Genomic DNA, 21,056 nt, shown 5'->3' with positions numbered 1-21,056 from the left:
GATAAACAGAATATATGGAGGCCGAATTTAAATTATCCTGAGCTGGTTCACCACACAGGTTACCTCAGGAGCAGCGAATGCAACTAGCACCTTCCTGCACAAAAAACTATGAGCCAATTCAAAAAAGGATTGAAAGGAAAGAGTGGATTTTTTTTTATTTTAGAAAATCGCTTTAAAGATTTTGATTGTATTTCATCACATTTAGAAAATAACGTGACTATGAGATGGGCGATTGGGTATGGAATGCCAGCAGGGATAGTGATTTTTCTCAGCGTCACCGAATCCATACCGGTTCTGAGGCACATCTAGCGTCTTACCCAATAGCACCGGGGGCTTACATTAAACGCATGGAAAAGCAGAAACATTTCTGGCCGTCCTTTTAGTAAATGTAGGCCAATATTGAAGAAAAGGTGAAGTGTTTTTGAAGTAGAGTTATGAGAAGTGGGCCATTTCAGTTTACGAACAAAGGAAATTAGTTGAGCAAGGTCTTACTGCATTCGATAGAAAATTTAAAATTTCATACTAACCTTGGGAGGGATGAATTTGGTAAAATGTTAACATTAAATTTTGGGCTACACTGGGAATTTTTTTTTTTAAAATGTTGCCGAAATCTTCTAAATTATATTTAAGCATCGAGTTTCTACCTTAAATAGCTTCGTCATTTTAAAGATCAATAGTTTACGCCTAATGTCATTTAGATAAATAATCACTGTTAATTTTGAGAATCATACAAAGCCTACGTCGTTAAGTTCATGGCCGCGGCCAGATTTCCATCAGTACTTTCAGCAAAACTGTGTATGCATTTCTTGTCTCTCTCTTCCTATCTGCATGCCCCTGCAGTAAAGAGACGTAAGCCACATATAATTTGGCTGTGCTTCCCACAGCTGTCGCGGAATTAATTATGACACAATTTGTGCTCCTAACACTCTTGGCACACATAAACCGTCGGTTAATAATAGATTCAGAAAGTTTTCCACTCCGTCGCTCTATCAAAGAAGGTTCTAATTCGTCTAAAATCCCAATACGTATCATAAAAGAATTCTATTTGTTCAGTTTCAATGTCACTGCGTGTTGAAGCTCGTCCTGTCTTCATCATCTGCAGACACCCAAATGCGTTATTTGAAATGTTTTATCCTTCGTTGTTCTGGATATTATCACCAGGGACGTAGTCTTAAATGGAAAGTTCTGGAGTGTCGTAACGCTTAGTTCCAGGGACAAAGAAATGGGGATGATACAATGCCATTACACTTTCCACTTAATGATAACTTTTACACTTTCAAATTCAAAACTCATCGACTTTATGATGATTGCAGCAAGCATCCCTGAATGTCGGTAACCTTTTGCCAGACAAATTTTTGTACGTACGAATTTCTCGTTTTCTCCTTGTGCTCTTTGTGGCGTACTCTGTAACTGATCACTTTAATATTGTATCGGGTAAAGTAAAAATTACGAAGATCCCCATTACTTAATTGTTTTGATCTCTGTTAGGTCCAAATATTCTCATCTGCGCTTTGTCTCAAACAGCTTCTACCAACTGTATTGCTCCTTACAGTGACAGATGAAGTTTCTGTCAAGGAAAACCAGATATTCGATTAGAACTGTCTGTGGACTCGATTTGCATAATCCGTAGTCTCTCAACTGTCTCAACGCGTCTCTTCCTTGTGTGTCAGCGCATCTGATCCGACTTCAACACGCCAGGGAATATCCTGTGGTCACAAACAGTCGATATGTCAGCATTCCCCATTTCCTACTTGTACGCTTATGAACGTTTGACATTTCCAGTTTTGGCCCTATATATATGCGCGGTGGGGCGGTGCGACGCGGAGCGTCGCGGCGCATATATCGCCAGACACCACTATCGATCTAACGTCGGCGGGCGTCGGCTGGGGTTCTCATGGTGACCAGGGTTGTTCCATTTTATGCAGGTGAAGGGTAGAGCCACGCCATCCAAGCAGAAATACAGATCACTGCAAGCTTATCGGAGCCATGAATCTGATGATAACTGCTGAACTATAGACAGTAATATAAACCAAAAATGTTTGGAAATTATTTGGTCAAGATATGCGGGAACAGCATCGAACATGTCTGAAGTACTGGCTCGGGGAATTATACAATAAACTTCCCTTTTTTAACAAAAGCAAAACTATCGCCTTAATCACACCTGTCAATATTTTAAATGAGTGGAAAATGAAACAATTACACAACGAGGGGCTTCAAAGGTACGAAATTCGGAAAGTGAGCCATGAAGGAGACAAATTCCTTTAGATGAAGCGTAAACTAGATGTTCTTGGAAGAACGTATGGCATCTACGTTATAATTATTAATTTCGTTCCGAAATTTTCACCAGTGTTTTCCCACAACGTTGAAGATATCAGGTATAATATTAATGTATCGCACATCGCCACGTTTTCAATTATTTGTTAAATCGTTTCATGCAAAATGAAATATTTTATCGTCTGCCATAATATAAAATATAACCCCACTAGTTTCAACGGTTAGTTATCACCATCAAATCGAAAGTTAAACGTATATTTCACTAGGCTGTCATGTTGTATTGCATCCTACACGGTAATTTGTTTAATTACTTCCTTGTCGGGTTACGCGCTGCTTAATTCTTCACGGACAGCAGAGAAACTATTCGACGCGAAGTAAAATTCGAGAATAAACACGTTCTGACAGTTAACACACCATGCTCGCACCTGCACGACTCTTGCGCAACTGGAATGAGCGGCGGCCTAGCAACCAGGGTCATCTTGACTCGAGTGTCACGGGAGGGTTTGGGAGATTTCATTTTTGTTCCGCGGTACGTGACTGCTGTTGGGTTGCGTTCTAAATGGTGCGCTATCTTTCATAAAATAAAGTATGCAAAGAAGCGGACATACGTGACGGAATGTCTGATGCCAGCGCAACCCATGAAGGAGAAGAAAACAACTTTGTTATTATGACTATGATGCTTGTTCTTTCGAAAAATGTGTAGGAACATCTGGTTTGAAGCTCACAATTCCACTTCATTTTTCATGTCGTGTCAATGTGACAGAAATTCATTAAACCTACGTTGAAATTTTTACAAAAGCACAATTTGACGAGATAAAAATCATGTGGTGATGGAAAAATTATTGAAAGCGGTGACGCCGATAGAATATTTTTAAACTTGTGAAGTGTTTCCACGTCTTCTTAGCACTGAGTGGTTTTGCTTGTCAAAATCTAATGGTGAAACTCAGCAATTTCAATCTATTTATTAAATTGTTTTATACTTTAACCCGAAAGAAACACGGACATTTTCGGGGTTTTTTTCATCAGAGTTAAGTTAATTAACGTTACAGAGACGTAATCTGCCTCCCTCATCAGGGTCGATCGATCAAGTTGATTTTGTTTCCATCCCATTTTTTATGTTTACCGTGCTAAGAACATTATGTAACGATCCTCAGTACGTAGTTTTCTATATATTTGTTTCTATGCACAGATGTTCACTTCCCTCGTTTCATTATGGACTATTCTATGTGTTAATGAAGACTCATTCAATGACTGTCTGAGAATAGGTTCCGGGGTGCTAACATTACACATACTGGTCACTCCCTTCAAGTTAACTACTGACTATATTATACATTTTTAGCAGATAAAAGCGACAATTTTGAGCGCTTCGGTGAACTGGAATCAACTTCCAACCATTCATGACTAATCGATATCCATTCGTCAATTTGTAAAACAACTGCTACGTCACCAGAACAGCATCAAACGAACCAATTCCCACAGAAAAATCTTTTGAGTCCTCAAGCAGAATTAATCCCACGTATTTTAAAACTGTCTTTACACCGTCAAATATTTTACAGAGCAAAATGGGAGTCCAATAAGGATTAAAGTGGCCATAGCAAATTCTTCGGACCGGTATGAACCGAGAAGGAGCACGAAATTCTAATCACGTTATACGTTGTGAATGGGATATCCTCGTAGTGTGTGTTGCAATAAACAATTTAGATTATCAGTCCACTGTTTATATTTAAATTTAATCTTATGTCTCAAAGATAACGCGTTATTATCAGGCCACAAACGTGAGGTTATTTTCCCAGTTCGGTTATCTAGCCTCTAGGCCTAGGATCGAATCCAGAATCTCATGAATACGATATAATTGTAAATCACTGGACCGTGACGTTCGATAATTCCTTAGGTTACACAGAGCTACACAAGGCGTGAAGATGGGTCTGAAGGAGATTTCTGGATCATGTAAATCGCCTGGAATGACTAAAGAGCAAAGAATTATGGGTTAAAACGACGGGGATCGACAACTGGACCGGCGGATTTACAAACAGGAATCAGAAAACTAACCAATCAATCGCCATGTTCGAGCCAAAGCGATGGTGAATCACAGCGTTCAAACTAAACAGCTGAAATGCGGCGGAATTTTGTACGCAGCAGGGATTAACTTCAGAAATTTGGTAACAAGTTTCTAGAGAGTAATGTTATCTAACAAAGGCATGCCATATTTGCAGCCCGCTTCAATGTTTTGTGCGGTCCGACTCAGTTTTAGTATTACGCTTTTACATGGTGTGCACCCCCCCCCCCCAAGTTATATTTTCAATATTTTGCAAAGTCTGAAATACATTTCAAATCGCTAATTGCGTTCCGCTGTTTTATATTTCAATAAAACTTACTATATATTTTTTATTTAGTATATTTTCCCACAAGAACACACAAATGTGAATTTAACTGAAACTCATTCCCATATTATTTAAGCATGAAATTAGTAACAGTAGGACGTTTTGATTTTCACTATCCCAGTGTTGGCCCTCAGAATTATCGTATTTTTTACGATTTCCTTAGCAAACACCGGGTTCTGACATGCCTGAGGTACGTTACTCTAAAACGTTGTTTGTGTTAAGTTGTAGGTCCAAATGTGTTTGTTGAAGGAAATTCATTGACAAAGCTTTAATAACTCCGTCACCAACTCGCTAATGCAATATACACTAATTATGTCTGATGTGGTAATATTGTATTTGAAGGTCATCGTAGATGACAACTGAAAATACAATTGTACAATTACACAAGCAAAGCTGCCTTTGTGAAACAAGAAAGGAGAATATAAGAAAACATGGAGACAAACGTTCGCGCACTCTATACTGGACACTAAGAAGCATCTGAACAGATTTAAGCTCCAGTGGCTTTACCCACGTGCACAAAATTCAATGCAGAGGACCCTAACTCAATAGTACAGCACTGAGTGGAACCCGCCACAACAACATGCCGGAGTAGTTAGGTGATTCCCGTGGGACATGCTGTAGAACGGGTAAATTCTGAAGTCGGTGTGGACACGAAAATAAACCTTCAGCAAAAGCAGCCATCACTAAATTACTCCAAGGTCCTGGAAGGAATTCAACCACCCCTACAGCGCGGTTCCACATCAAGAGTACAGCGCTGTTAGCACTGCTACACTGCGAGTTCTGAGCTTTCTTCACTCGCCTGGGCTCCAATGTTCGTGTTGCAACGATGAACGATTCTGATGTGACCTTGTAGCCCGCGTTTTGATGACGGCCACTGTAGCTGCTGCAGAAACGCATGTCTCAAGACAAACCTGCACAGCTACCTAAGACAAGGACGCGCGTGATAAAGAACAGATGTGCAGGTCCGTAAATTGATTACCTTGACTGCCATCTTGGAGGAATTAACACGTGAAGGAGTTGTGTAATGGACAGAGACTGTTGCTTAAGCTCTGCTAACGCGTTGCAGGGAATACGCTAACTCGTTTTATAACATGCAGTCCCAGCCCGTTATTTTCCGATTGACTAACAAGAAAATTACCATTCTTACCATTCGTGTAAAAATTGGTTTCTTAGACAAAACATCCCCATGGCTTTCAAGGTTGTGCGAAACGCAATTTCCACGTGCTCCTGGGATCTCGGGTTCGATTCCCGGCGGTTCCCGAATTTATAAGTTGTGTTGGGCAAGGCCGTGGTCTAGGCAACACGGAGTTTTCCTCCGTGGCATCCCAACAATTACTCCATTCACACACAGAAGAAGGCAATGGCAAACCACTTCTGGGTCATCTGCCAAGAACGTATATGAACAGGTCCCAATCCGAGAAAAGGATGGAAGGATCCTGTTCATATGGACCTGTCGTCAGACAGAACACTAAATAATAAATAATAAATACCAGCTGCTTCCCATGAGGGTCACTGATGACACCGGTGAGTATACATTTCAACAGAATATCGTTTATTGATGGCTCTGTCTTCATGGAATGAAATTATCAGTTTTTAACATCACATTTCGGACAGGAAAGATGAACGATGTCTGTGAAACTCACCAGTGTGTCACATGGCTCACGCATTAAGAGTTCTAAGTTTTTTGTTTGCCAATGTACGGTGAAGGTCACAGGTGGGTTATGGTACAAACTTTACACGCGGCAACGTTTGGTAGGGAGCCACAGTGTTTGAGAGAAATATATCTATAGTACTAATGTCTACGGTTTTATCGAGACCTGACTGCAGAGTGAGTATGTAAGTATGCATATATGCATGCATGTATATAATGTGTGTGTGTGTATTTATATGTAAGTATAACAGAATACGGTTTATGACTATGTATGTGTGTTACGTACTCACTGAAGTCTGAACGTTCTCAATAATGACACTAGATGGTAAAATGTTATATTTTACACGTGCTGACGTAAAAGTGTACAATTCCCGGAAATTCTGAAATGTGGGAATAAACAGGGGAAATGTCGAGATGAAAACCGAGAACAAATGGGGAAACATCCAGGAAACAAACATTTAATTTACAGCAATAATTAAGTTGCTACTACTTAAAAAAATCGAAGGTCGTAATACTTAAAGAAATTTAGTTTTGTCAATATTATTTCTGAATTTAAATAAAAATAATTTTCAAAGCACTCACTATTTATATTTAAGCTGTGGTCTCAGAATCATACAGGAACACCATTTCGTGTAAACAGCTTATGGATAATTTGCAGTGTCGCCAACTTGCTACTGTAAAAATCTATATAACTCTCAATATTCCCAGTTTTACCTGTCAATTATCCCCTTTCAAAATTCGTGTTTTTTCTCTACCTCATATCCGTAGCTGTTACCAACAGGCAGCGTTTTAGAAGTAAGCCTACTTATAATATGGACAACAAAAACGATTAAAATAACAGGGACTGGGAAGGAGATAGTGATTCAGATGGATAAAGGACGAACGAATGACGAGATTAATAGGTGAAAATAAGAATAAACTCACACCCCCTTCAATTTCAACGCGCCTGTCCACTAGCAAATAGATAATATGAAGAAAGAAATATATATCAAATCAGATAAATTCATTTATCTCATACAAAATTATGGAGTTTTACATTCACTCGCGTCAAAACGGTACGGTTGAATAAATCACAACACACAAGCAACTCTTTGTGTTAGAGACAAGGACATCAAATTGTTGTGGAAGATTTACTGAACTCATTTACGAGCGATCTTGCTTGGATGCTGGGTGTAATTAATGAATGTGTGTTATTTTAAACATGAGACTGGGGGGAAGGGTCTATTTTTGAACTTGAACTAGATGTAGCCAACTAACTCCCTTAACGCGTGCCAAAAGGCCGGACGACCCTCTCAAAATTTTATGGTGGGCAGTTTATATATGTCCGCTGTGTGAAGACACGAAAGGTTAAAGTTACGGCCGATACGTTAAGGCATCGAATGGGCTACGGGTGTTTATTTGTTTACATGGCTTATTATAGAGAGATATAAAACGAAAAAGCTAATAAACAAATTCGCTAAAGGAAATAAAGTTTAATAATGTGATAAATCATAAATATTACAATTTGGTGCGATATTTACAGGTTACACCTGTCAATTACCAGATTCTTGGATCTGTAATAACGGAAAGACATAAACAGTTTATTAATTCGTTTAATTATTTATTTACAATTCCTGCTAGTCTATGTTTATACAGATGGAAGCGTTTAAATGAGTTTGGGCTCGGAACTTACGTTGAATCACGGGGATACAACCCGGAGGCCACTGTTTTTATATCCCTTAATTGCGACTGTGAATAAGTGAAATAAATGGTTTCAGCGGTGTGGAGAGACTTCAATAAGCCAAATGAGCAACGCCAAAATATTAGAACATTTACGAAAAAAATATTACTTTAGTCAGTTAAAACTTCATAGAAAAATATTTAATATTTCAGTTACTATATTAAGGAAAACAACATTTTTACATTACACCATAATGCGTGCTAGATGTCTCACCAATATCGGCTCCTTTAATGTAATATCATTATTTCCAGCAACATCAGGTGATGAGTGGAAACTATGAAGTTTCTCATTATCGGAATATAATTTACTTTTATTGAAATTGACCTGCTTTTTCGTGTTATTTATTTGCCAGTAGAATTGAGTACATGAGAATCGAATTATAGGATGATTAATAAGTAATGAACAGGAAAGTATACGGTAGGAAGCGGTCACTACCAAAATTTCTGCTGTTATTCTGTTAATGTTGTCATTTTTAAACCAGAACCGGCAAATGAGTCCCTCACAACATTTTAACAGCTTCAGCAGTACTTTGAAGCATCTAAGTTTGACCGGGTATTCACTGCCAGATTCCACAGAAGCTAGCAGGGCACTGGCTCTTTTGTAAGTCTTGTGTTTTCCATTCCCAAACAATTTGCTCATAGCGAATTTCGCGTCACATTTCATATAATAACGTTTTCTTCTGCCATACAAACGCCCGCTCAGACTAATTTAACTTTTATCAGTGTTTATACGAACTCAACTGTACAGAACCAATTGTCTCTAAGCAAGTGAAGTTGCTGCACCAGCCAATCCCGTACTTTTAATAAATCTAAGATTCAAAGTCGTACTTACGAACGTTCCAAATCTTTTCAGAACTTCGTTCACAAACATCCTCAATATAACTTCTTTCCTCGCAATATAAGAGATCAATATTCATGTCAATCCAGAACAACGGTTAGAATAATTTAACACTTAATCTTTACGTGTGTGCCCGCAACACTTCGTGTTAAAAAATTCTGAATTGAGTGGTAACTCAGTTCAGAATCTAGGATTAAATGTAGCAGTATATAAAACTAACCCTGAATTTCCCACCTCCATCATCAGGACGACGAATAAGCAGTGCGCAAAAGCGGGTGGGTCGGATATGGTCCAAACTTCGCTTGAGAAACCCAGTTAAGATCTGGGCAGGAGTTAGGCTACCTTCATTAAGACTTTCAGTGGTTTTTCTCAGTATGTCCAGGCAAATTTTACCATCTTCCCTTCGTGTTCCTTCATGTTGGCGTTTTAAGTTCACAAGATTTAGTATATTAACAGGCCCTAAAAATTGCATAAATGTCGAAATATGTTGCCATAAAGTGATACAATGCAAGAATGTTATGTAACTGGAACTAAAATGGATAAAACAGAACAAAACACAATCGGAATGGTTCAATGTAAGACGTGTCTCACTTGGAACGTAATAGTTCCTACACTAGACACGTATTGGGAACAAGTCTCCAAGCATTCTTAACCTTGGAGGTGGCTAGCTTTATTATCTGGATTTACCTCAAGGGAATGAGAGGCCGGTATGCGTTGGATAAGATATGGAGGGAATTTAGTGTCTATCAGAGAGTTAAATACATAAATATAGTGGCTGGTGCCAGCGTAACATTCAAGAATATTCTACCCACAGGGAACGAAAATAACTTTCTTGTCTGTCTGAGCCGTGCCTTCAGGATAATTATAACTGCAATAAGCCTAAAACATACGGAGACTACATATAATTCAACGGTCAGTGTTATTGTGTAGGGACTATTATATATGAAACAATTTATTCAGAAAGATAAAATGAAGGGAGACTATTGGAGGAAATATGTAGCTCGCAAGACGATGATGAAAATTTTGTAGAAAATTTCAGCCAGAAAAGACCTCAGAGGGAAAGCTCAGGTGGGAGAGCTACTAGTAGGTGGGATAGTAAAAACAAAATGGATTTTGAAGAAATGAGAGACATGAGATGAGATCTTCAGACTCACCGTCGTGAGGACCTCGAATCCTACGGGGGTTACATCGCTCAGTTTGTGAAAACTATTATAAAAATACGATAATTTTGATGATAAGATTATGGATAATTGTATTATTTTTATTTCTTTAACTAATCGACTGTTTCATGATAATTGTCTTACCTCTGTTGAATCCATCCTAAATTTCCTAGCAGGAAATCTTCATCAAATGGACACACCAATAATTTTTTTGGTTGCTGGACACACTGAAAATCCTATGTGTCTTAAATAGCAAAACATCTATCAATAACAATCGATTATTTCACGCGAACATATGAACAAACAACACAGAACTGACCAGGAAGAGGTACGGTGCCTGGTTTGTTTGAGTCCCCTGCACACCTGCCTGCTAGCTTGTATTTTTAGTCCGTCCCTCCCCTGAGCTCCCAGCACGTCAGAAATACGGCACTGCACGTAAATTCCACCGCATCGGAGTGCATATGTAAATGTTCAGTGTCGACGACTCTTGGAAGGAACCAGGAACAGCAATATCAAATTATTTTACTTTTTATTCTTTGCAAGGACCGAAAATGTGTGCCCCTTTCACAATGTAATGACATGCAAGAAGATAACGAAACAGAAATAGGAGAAGAATGCATATGAGAAAGAGAATAATGAATATAAAAGTTGAGGAAACAACGTTGATGTCTTCTAGGTAAATATTCATTAAACTATCATTCCTGAAAAAAGTGACTTGTTCTTAAATAATAAAATCATTTCGAAAAGTTTACAGACATCCACTACAAACATATCTTAATTTAATGTTACAGATTTGAACCGGGCATGTGGTTATGCCACTGTTTAGTCTTGTTTAGAATCTTTACAGAGGAGCGTATTGCCTCCATCTTTATGTTCGAAGTAACCACACGGCATAACTCATAAGAATATAATTCAAATTTTCCCCACCGCGAAAACCTCAAATTTTATATGTACTGAGACAGACGAAAGACCTAATTTTTACAAAACTATTTTAAAATTATAACAATTACAAACATGCAGAACCATGGCGAAATTTATCGTAGTTCAAATCTGTAGAAATCACGTAGATAAATGGACCCCTAAGCTGTATAAATCTTGATGTGTAGTTCCAGACAAGTCTTAACACAACAGACTTAAGCGTCTGTAATAAGATAGGCGTCTTAAGTTCTTCCCAGAACTTCCAGATTTGTTCCAGCTCAGTCTCGCAGTAATTAGAGACGTCGTCGAAGAACAGCCTATGCCGTTGCTGCCATGTTCAGAAAGACCAGTTATCTTTGCTGGTATTAAGCATGCACAGTACCTTTCAAAGAAACATACTCTTCAGTTATGTCATCACGCGTGTCACAGAAGACATATTATGTTGATTGCCACATAGAGCGGTTATGCAATTTGGCATGAAGCCGGTGCACACTGCTCTCAGCCTACTCCATCCACTTTACTTGCAACATCAACTCATCCCACTATTTTCTTGGCCTACAAAACGGAAATTGGACGTCACAGAGTGTATGACGTCATTCAAGACTAGACTGGAGCACATGAATAGGTAACGAGAGAAATTTGCGGATGTGCGTCATGCCAAACGCTCTGGACGTGTAAAAGTTCAGCGAACAAGTTAATGTCTTAAAGTGATAGGCCACAAAATGTACTTGAGGAAATTTACTAAACTAATTCGTTCCTACTTAATGCAGTATTCTCACATTTAACTTTGCATAGATACATCAAATTTAGATCAAGGCTTCTCAACCTTTTCCAAATCGATGGCACATTTTCATTAACTTGTGCGATTAATCACAGAGATAGTTACTGCCAATTACTGACGACAGTAATGAAAAGTATTTTCTGAGCTGTTGATCATCAGGCCGAGAATCGATCTTCCGATGTATCGAATACAAATCAGACGTACTGTACAAACCATAGCATAGCAACACTAACAGTGAAAACGTGCTTACATAGAAAGGAAATATGGACGGCGTGTACGAATCATCTAGTGAGAATCGAATTATGTTAGGTGAGAAACCTATAAAGGTGATTGAGGAAAGCAAATGTTTTGTTTCTACGACACAATAAATTAATACTGCAAATCTGAAAGGATGACACGGTGAAATCGACAAACTTGCCTGTCATAAAAAAACACTAGGACAAAGGGACACTGGAAGGCAGGAAAACATACTGACCAAGTAACACAGTACAACAAACAGGATTTTTCTTCACTCTTTGAAAAAACTGACAATGACAAATTTCGATGTCCCGAATTTCACATAAGCTTTCTCATTTCGTACCATCAACCATGTTTTTGAAAGTTGTATTCTAATAAGCACGTTATTTTATTCTAAATACAAAAGTAGCATTTTAAATAGGACACAAATAATATTTTGTTAATGTTCTTCATTAACAGTCACTTAAACTTAACATCTGAAATTTTTCTGATAAGAGACCAACAACAGTTAACCAATCAAATACCATCACTGACAACGTTCTTCCATGCCGTTTATATCATTTTAAGAATTATCCCACTGTCGTCACTGACAGATTCAGATTTTATGGAAACAAGTTTAAATACGGGCGATGAAAACGTGTTTGGAAAGACAGCGTTAGAAGTTTCCAGAATGTCTTCAACAAGTTCAAAGAACTTTGAACTTTAAATCACCTAGGAAATTTCCAAGATCGTTAGCCTGTCTTCAAAGTGGCCATACTCCATATTTTCTCGTATTTTCTGGTTAACAAAATAATCCCGTTGACCTGTTTTTATCTATTCTTGAGAATTTCTCCCTTAGATCAACCCGTTGTCATTCTTATTCATAGCATTGAAGGGAAAAAATCTCATCAAGCTCAGTCTAATAAGTTTTGCTGGATTAAAAAATATTGGCGCGAACAATTTCTTGTTCCGGAAGTAAGGCATACCGAGTGGGTCATTCTTCAACACCGCATTTGCCGTACTTAACTCCGATGTCCCACTCATTCAAAAAGCTGTAATACTTCTTGTAGTCTAGTTTTATCCCTGAAGATGGCCGTCTTCTGGGATGTTACGCCGTGTAGTCTGGTAGACGTTTACAGACGTCTCAAACGTACTGCCACCATCATCAGGGTGATGAGTGATCGCCCTGATGATGAAGGCAGCAAGGTCCTCTGAAACGTTGGAAAACTTCTACCAGACTACACAGCGCAACAATCCAGACGACAGCCATCTTTTAAATATTTTATTGTTAAGTCTTCTGGATATCACGGCGTGCCGGAGTGGAAAGAATTATGGACGTTTTGGAGAAACTTTCTGTCTTCTTTAAGGTTTTAAAGAAGTCATGATTAATATTTTCAGTTTCACGTCCATCTCTTCAGTCCCTGGACCGCACTGTAGAGCCCGGCAGGGCGAGAATATTCTTCCACCGCTGTAAAGTTAGATAAGGTCGTATCTTAAAGCGGTATCCATCCACATGGCCCACCAACAGAGTTTAGATGACTTATTAATGCTACAAAAATACACATACTCGAACAGCAACAAGCCTATTTCAGGATCTTGCAAAATGCTTTGCGCTGCGTATTCATATTTTACGAGAGACAGGAAAAATTTCTACAGAGGCAAATAATCCCTGCTCAATTTTTGTATTTTTAACAATAATCTATCATTTTTTCAGATGGCTCATTCAAAAATTTAATGATAGAACAAAGGAAGATTCACATGCATATAGTGCATGTCCTTTCCTTACAAAATACGATTTCTTTCGAAAATACATTCTTTGCTTCTCGTTGGCCGTTTTACAAATGAGGAAATATGTATGGAGTGTGTTTACTGAAGTTCACAATAAATATCTGAAGAAATAATATAAATAAATGAGGAAATATTGAAGGAAATGAGGTTCTCACAAACGGTAAAGATGATTTTACGAGTTGTAACATCATATAAACTTGTAGAGAGATATCAACGTTACGGAGAAACATATTTTATACATCTTCAGTACTGAAAATGGAAGCAGTATTCTCGTCCGAAACAGGTCCACACAGCGTTACAACCCAGAAGACTGGCATCGTACACTTCCAAAATACGCAATCTCCTTACACCCTTCATAATTTCCGAAATCAGAATAGAAAGGAAACTGTGCTATTTGTAGATTTTCTATGGTCCTGATTCTTTTCTTCCGAAATTAATGCAAAGATAACGGGTATTAAACAAATGAACGTCTTGTCCCCCACGTAAATCCTCACTCTTCATACGCAAATTTTATTATACTGCATTACTTGAAACTGTTCCCATTCCAAATGAACAGAAGACCAAGATTTCAACACAATCTGCAGCTTCATGCCAGTCAGACACACTATTTCTGACAATCTTTATAAAAAGGAAAATGTTTTGCGCTGCCAAAGCGTATCATATCCAAAGAAAACCTCTGTGACGCAACCTTGTCACAAAAGGACACAGCTGTTTCTTTCTGTTACTCTGGCATGAAAGGTTTTGAATATGTTTCGCACCTTCAGCACAACATCCTATTGCTTTAAAAGATGGCGTGACAGTAATACAAGATGCCCAATTCCTGAGCAAGGTTCTTTTACTTTCATGTTCTTAGAAAAAGGTGCAACTGCTTTAAAATGTATACAGTAATTATTCTGTTGGAGTTCATCAATTGTCCAAGTTCTGTTGTATGAAACCACGATGCTTTGGGAGCTGGTTTTACTTCCGTCTTCATTCTGAACCTCTAGTCCAGTGGTATTCAACCTTTTTTGTTCGCGTACCCCCAGATATAATTTCTCTTCAACTTTGTACCCCCAAAGTTGTTGGTGTATAATTCAAGTTATATATAGTATATAATCTACATCTAAAATAAATTAAATAAATTACATTACTGATTATTCAGTGTTTATCATAAAATAATATATATTTTTTTTAAATTTCACGTACCCCCGGTTGAATACCACTGCACTAGTCGAACTATTTATTGCCTTTCTTCACCTTAACTGAAATTCTGGGTGAATGCATGTTCGCGTATTGCGAGAGAACGGACATCCATCTGCACCAAACTTGGCATTCCTTGAGACTAGCAAGATATTTACTACAGGTAAAAGATCCGGATGTGTCCTGTGTTCGAGTCCCGGTGAGGGTAATTCCTGTCACTCGGAAACTAAGTACAATAGAATATTGGCGCTAGGACTGAATTTGTTCGTTTTAACGAGGAGATTAAAGAACAAGGCACATAACCCCGAAAAATGTCTTACCTGGGTTCGACACACGGTGAAGGTTTCTGTAGCTGAACAGACTTAATCTGACTCATGAAGAATCTATTGACGGGCTGTTGTGAACACGGAGATAAATATCGGACTCCAGAAAAGGCGGGCAATTTCTTGGTTTCTCAAGAAGGGTTCATGGAGTCAGGTGGTAGGAAACTTTAAAAGCCCAACAGTCGTGGTTAAGATGTGTAACACAGGGGGAAGATACATGGCAATGCAAGCCTCTTATCCTCATAAATAAATGCAGTAGGCTTTAGAGATGGTTTTCCTCCAAATTTAATTTACTGACAGTTTCGAATGCAACGCTCATGGTCTATAGCATCATTATCATATTATTCTTCTTTTTCTATGGCGCGACAGCCCGAAGTCGAGCCTTGGCCTCCTTTGGTCTATAGCAGAGGTTCCCAAAATGTGGGGCGCCCCCCCTGGGGGGGGGGGGGTTGATATGAAAAACTTTTTTAACGAAATATGGAGAAACATTTTTAACATCCTTCGCTTGATTGAGGCAGTTCAGCAGTGGCAGCCATCAAAACAAAGCATCGTTCTACGATGAACCTGGAAAACGACCTTAGAGCGGTCATTTCAAAACTCCAACCTCAGTATGATAAGTTATGTTCACAGAAGCAACCGCATCCATCCCACTAATCCAGTTATGAAGCGTATATTTTATTACAATTTTTTTTAAAATTAAATGCATTGAATAATATATACTAAATTATAAAAAAATGTATATTCATAGCTAAATTTTATGTCAAATCTGTTTGCTTGCATTTGTTCTGGAAAGGGGGGGGCGTGAAATTTATGAAATGTTTTAAGGGGGGGCGCAAGGTATAAAAGTTTGGGAACATCTGGTCTATAGCATACTGAGGGCTTTTACAGTCCTCGCCACACAATTCCACACCCTTGCACTTTAGCTATTACGTGGTTCGGTTCGTACCATCTTGGTACAAAAATAATGGAAGAATCAATACCTTCAAGGTTTCCTTTCAATGCACGAATAACAAGAATTCACAAGTAAAATCCACAAGAGCACGGTGACGGTACACGGCGACACTTGACCAATGTCGTGCAAATTAATTCTTGTTAATTAGTAAAGCTGTGAACCACATTAATAACTTTTTGAAAAAAAAGTCTTTTTTATACTTTTTTTCGGATATGTATGAGGTAAATTCATTGAGACATATAGGAAACTTATGTTACAGCCCTATGGGTCCCATATACTACGTTCTTTAGCAACCGATTCTGGATACGTTAAAGACGTAAGCCAAAACTAGCCATTTTGAAACTTGAATGAGCAAAATGGGTTTGATTTTCTTGACGTACGTTACTGATGGATACAGTACGGGTTTAGGATTTAAAAGTGCGTAGTGTACGTAGTCCATTAGGGGAGAGACAGAGTCAAGAATCAGAATGTGGAAAGTGACCGACCAGAAGTAGAGGAACGCAGTAGAAGATGGATGGTCTGAAAAAAATGACAGCAAAGGCTGTGGAAAGAAACGGGGTGGGTGTGTGGACATGCCTTAGCACAACACGAGAGTGGAAATATCCATCGACTGCAAAGACGAGCTCGCTTTCAGACACATCGTCACAGATCTGCCTACTTACTTCAAACTGTGAAAACCTTTGAGTCTGTATTCAGACGTCGTTTGTTTTATACGCAGGCTTCCTTGTCTCTGTTCTCCAACTAAGTAGTGTTGATAAGGAAAACGAGACTTTGTCTCTCTACAAATAATCCTTAAAATAATATTTACCTAACGATATATATGAATCATTTTTGCCTGATGAAATGTAGCAACTACTTACACGTAAGAACTCAAGATAGCAGGGAATGAAGAAACCGCGATATTTTCGCAGAAGCATAATCAGATAAAGAACTTAACTGATGATAAACAACCTACAGTTAATCCATCCATTCCCTTGGTGGACGAGAATGAACTCGAAACAGCAGACTTCAATCATGTTTTATAACTAAGAACCTACCGACTGAAATACAATGGATGAAGTCCTGGCGATTGTATTTTAAACGAAATGTTAAAGAGACAACGAGACATGTTCTTGGGATTAGGGTTGTATTTTCCTACTATATTCAACGATAAGTCTGCGTGGTCTAGCGGTTAGAAGGCTGGCCTTGTAATCCTGGGGTCTCGGGTTCGATTCCCGGCGGTGCCCGAATTTATAACTTGTGTTTGGGTAAGGCCGTGGTCTAGGCAACACGGAGTTTTCCTCTGGGGGCTTCCCCGGTTTCTCCGTGGCATCCCAACAATTACTCCATTCACACACAGAAGAAGGCAATGGCAAACCACTTCTGGATCATCTGCCAAGAACGTATATGAACAGGTCCCAGTCCGAGAAAAGGATGGAAGGATCCTGTTCATATGGACCTGTCGTCAGACAGAACACTAAATAAATAAATAAGTCTGCGTGTCGGACGATAAAGTTGTAATAAGCTTCCGGGAAGAAAGAATAATAAGAACAAATTTTACTGAATCTTTCCTCAGTAGCATTACGAGCACTCTGATTTTATTTAGTAATTTACTCTGTACCGCAAAGAAAACACAATATTTCATCATTACGAAGAACTGTTTGAAAGCTGTTTGACGGAATAATCTATGTTTGCCCTTAAAATTATACCAACCACAAAGAAATGCAGGCTTATAGATTGTCGAGGAAGTAGGAGAGACATGTACCACTGAGCATTAAACGGATAATACAATAGTTTTTGTTTTAAATTTGCAGATCGAAAATCAATTCATATGAAACTAGTATAATAATTGGATGGGTTCTGAATTTCATGCCCAATTATTTTGTCTAATAAATTAACCACAGATCAAAGAGCTGTTCAAATCGATGCATTAAACTCAGCGCCGCTCTAATTATATGGTCATTGCATGTTTTGTGCGCGAATCTAATACAAGCGGTTTCCATATTCTGAACAAATCTGTGTCACTGATCATATAATTTTTACATAATACGGGCTCTGGAAAAGTATCAACTAAGATGGCAGTATAACCTTGAAGAAATATAGTACTGTTAACCTGAATTTATTCATGTGTTGTTCCAATGTCGACAGACGATGGGTTTCATTCCGGGTAATTCTCAGGCGCGATATTAAATAACTAAAAACTGGAAAAAAAGTGTGCTTTCCCATTTCTGTCCGTCCGTCCGCATGTAACAACCACAGAATGTCTGAACGGAAGTTCATGACAATTAATATAGGGCAGGTTTGCTAAAATCTGTTGATACATTACAATTCCCAAACGTCAAACATCAAGTTGTTACTCTCATGTCTGAATTGTTACGTGTGCACTAAACTCAAAATAGTGAGCACACCCCCCCCCCCCCCCCCCCCCCGGATCAAGAGACTAAGCTACATCATCCGGCTTTTTGTGAAGCGAAAGATTGCCTACACATACGATCAAAGCATTTCACTGGACGCGAAAACAGTATCACGCCTGGGGCTTTCAGTACAACCACACAAATAAATGAGTAGGAGTCATTCATTCTCCACGTCGTCGGGAAGAGGGCGGACAAACACACAAAAGGAGACGACTGGATGAAAAAAGGCCGCTGGGCTTAATTGCCGAGCCTTAAAATTAAGAATTTGCTTCAAGAGAAACATTTAGCTATGCACACGACACCAAGTTTATAAAGAGGCCTACAAGGAAAGGAAAATAATTTACGCCTTCATGTAAGCCTGCTCTAAACACTTCTGTTTCATCACTTTTTAAACAGTGAAAATATTTGGCAGCTGTGCCGATGGCACGGCCTTACCACTACGCTCGATCAATGTGTTGGTCGCCGCGTATCCTAGTCTTCGCGGCACAGCCGCCAAAATATTCTCACTGTATCTGCAACAAATAATCATCAAGGCACTTTAAACTAGGAGGCGTAGCGTTGTAGAAGTCCAATACGATGCTGATCGTCACTACTGCCTACTCGTGTCGATTACAGTCGAGTGAAACCAAGACAAATGAAGATGAATAGGGTGCAGTTGGCAGTTGGCGGTGGGAAACAGTGGCCCTGTTACATACACTAACACGGAAGTGTGGCGTTGCAACACAAGAACTCGGTGCACCGAAATGCACGAACGGTATCCCACACGAAGACAAGCGAGACCCGCATGTTCAACGGAAAATTTTAAAACTATGGACCCTATTTCAACATTTCAGCAATAAGCCTGTAATTACTGAGGAAAACCCTGATAAAGAAGTTGACGTTCGGAATACAGCGCCGGTCATTTGGAGTAGCGCCGCAGGACCCGTTCCTTTAATCAATATCCAAATGAATTACATCCAGAGATGCGGAAAGGGGCGGGGTCAACGTCGCGATGGCTGCCGCTACCGTACCGACTGCCAGGTATCGACTTTCGGTCCCTTTGCAAGCCGCCATGGCGCTCCGTAAGGGTAGCCATATTACCATGAGCTCAGCCTCTCATTTATTCTGCTTCCAGATTAACAGAGCGGGAGGCATCTAGGCCAATGGTATTCGACCTTTTTTGTTCGCGTACCCCCAGATATAATTTCTCTTCAACTTTGTTGGTGTATAATTCAAGTTATAAATAGTATATAATCTACATCTAAAATAAATTAAATAAATTACATTACTGATTATTCAGTGTTTATCATAAAATATTTTTTTTAAAATTTCACGTACCCCCTAAGATGTCTTCGCGTACCCCCGGGGGTACGCGTACCCCAGGTTGAATACCACTGATCTAGGCGGTAGGACTCGCCAAGCGTCTGCAAAGTGTGGACAGGTGGGAGAAAGAGAGATACGTACAAATTAAAAGACAAAATAATTAAAGAAAGGAAATAGGCTTTATAAAGAACTAACGTATACTATTTAAAAACAAATTTAATTAGAGGTAAAAGACGGTTATTCGCATTTGAAAAAGTCCAGTCTGAATCCAGTCCAGTAATCAGTTTCTGACCCTTCCTCGACGGCAGGAACACTTTTCGTCAGTCCTTGATGATAACGATAACATGACTGGCTAATGAAGCAACTTGCAACGTAACAGACCTGTCAACAAAGTCATCATTCATGTCACTGTCATCTACGGCCAGCAAACCTACTTTCTTGTTACTACCAACAAAGCGAGAATTCTGTTTACTAATCTCACGTAAGTACTTGAATGAAAAAAAAAGATGTCCTCCAGGTTTCAAGCTGTAAAGTTCGCATTGTCAATTCGGTTCGAGGTAACAAGCAGAAGGGGGAGGGGTTGACTAAACAGCCAGGTGTTGCAAAAATTGACCAGATGCGTACTCGATTGTCACTAACGGTCACTGTTGAAAACTGGTCAGATACAGACAGGCTTAGCCCAACAATTTAAAAAAAATATTCTTACTTTGTGTTTTATTAAATACTCCCTTATTACACTGAACAAAAGTTTCCCGAAACATACGTAGGTGTTAGTTCCATCTAAAAAAGCTGATTTGCTTTAACATTTTTGTTAAGAAACAAATATATATCAAGTATCCCGGTAATATTTTTTCACTTGTAATCCAGTCCCCAAAACGTCTTTAGCATAACACATAAACTGATTTCAAAGGAAATGTTGGCAGTTGCAATCTGAAATAATTTAAATTCTTCTAGTCTCCTCGAAAGTTACAAAGAAAAAAAAAGTTTGGGAATCGTAAAGAAACGTCTAACTTTTTGCACGTTCGATGACGAAAACCCAAGGAAATGTCCATGCACAATGTCCCGCAGATACTACATTGTTAAGAAACGGTAGCTTATTTCCATAACCCCACATTTTTACCACAGTGTGTCTGAGAAGGTAAGGTTGGTTCTAAAAAAAAATGTAATACATCACAGAAGTA

At 38.9% G+C, this 21,056-nt stretch overlaps 1 protein-coding gene across 7 annotated transcripts in view; it reads right to left on the bottom strand.

Moving 5' to 3' along the window:
- The window catches only part of Atpalpha (sodium/potassium-transporting ATPase subunit alpha), a 110,481-nt gene that overhangs the window by 50,860 nt on the left and 38,565 nt on the right, over nucleotides 1–21,056 (bottom strand). For 2 of the 7 annotated variants that reach the window (XM_087352832.1, XM_087352834.1), the window contains exon 1: nucleotides 10,168–10,353. The exons of the other annotated variants lie outside the window; for them this stretch is intronic. In XM_087352832.1, coding sequence (XP_087208958.1) covers nucleotides 10,168–10,182 — 15 coding nt within the window. In that variant the 5' untranslated portion in view covers nucleotides 10,183–10,353. Of the gene's footprint in view, nucleotides 1–10,167; nucleotides 10,354–21,056 lie in introns of those variants that run through there. 7 annotated transcript variants of the gene reach the window in all.

This window comes from Zootermopsis nevadensis, unplaced genomic scaffold (genome assembly GCF_977971745.1).
Source record: "Zootermopsis nevadensis isolate Lab colony 2312 unplaced genomic scaffold, Znev_1.0 Znev_ptg000021l, whole genome shotgun sequence".
In the NCBI taxonomy this organism is placed as follows: domain Eukaryota; kingdom Metazoa; phylum Arthropoda; class Insecta; order Blattodea; family Termopsidae; genus Zootermopsis; species Zootermopsis nevadensis.
The sequence above is the reverse complement of the archived record's forward strand: the minus strand, read 5'-3'. Positions and strand labels throughout refer to the sequence as shown.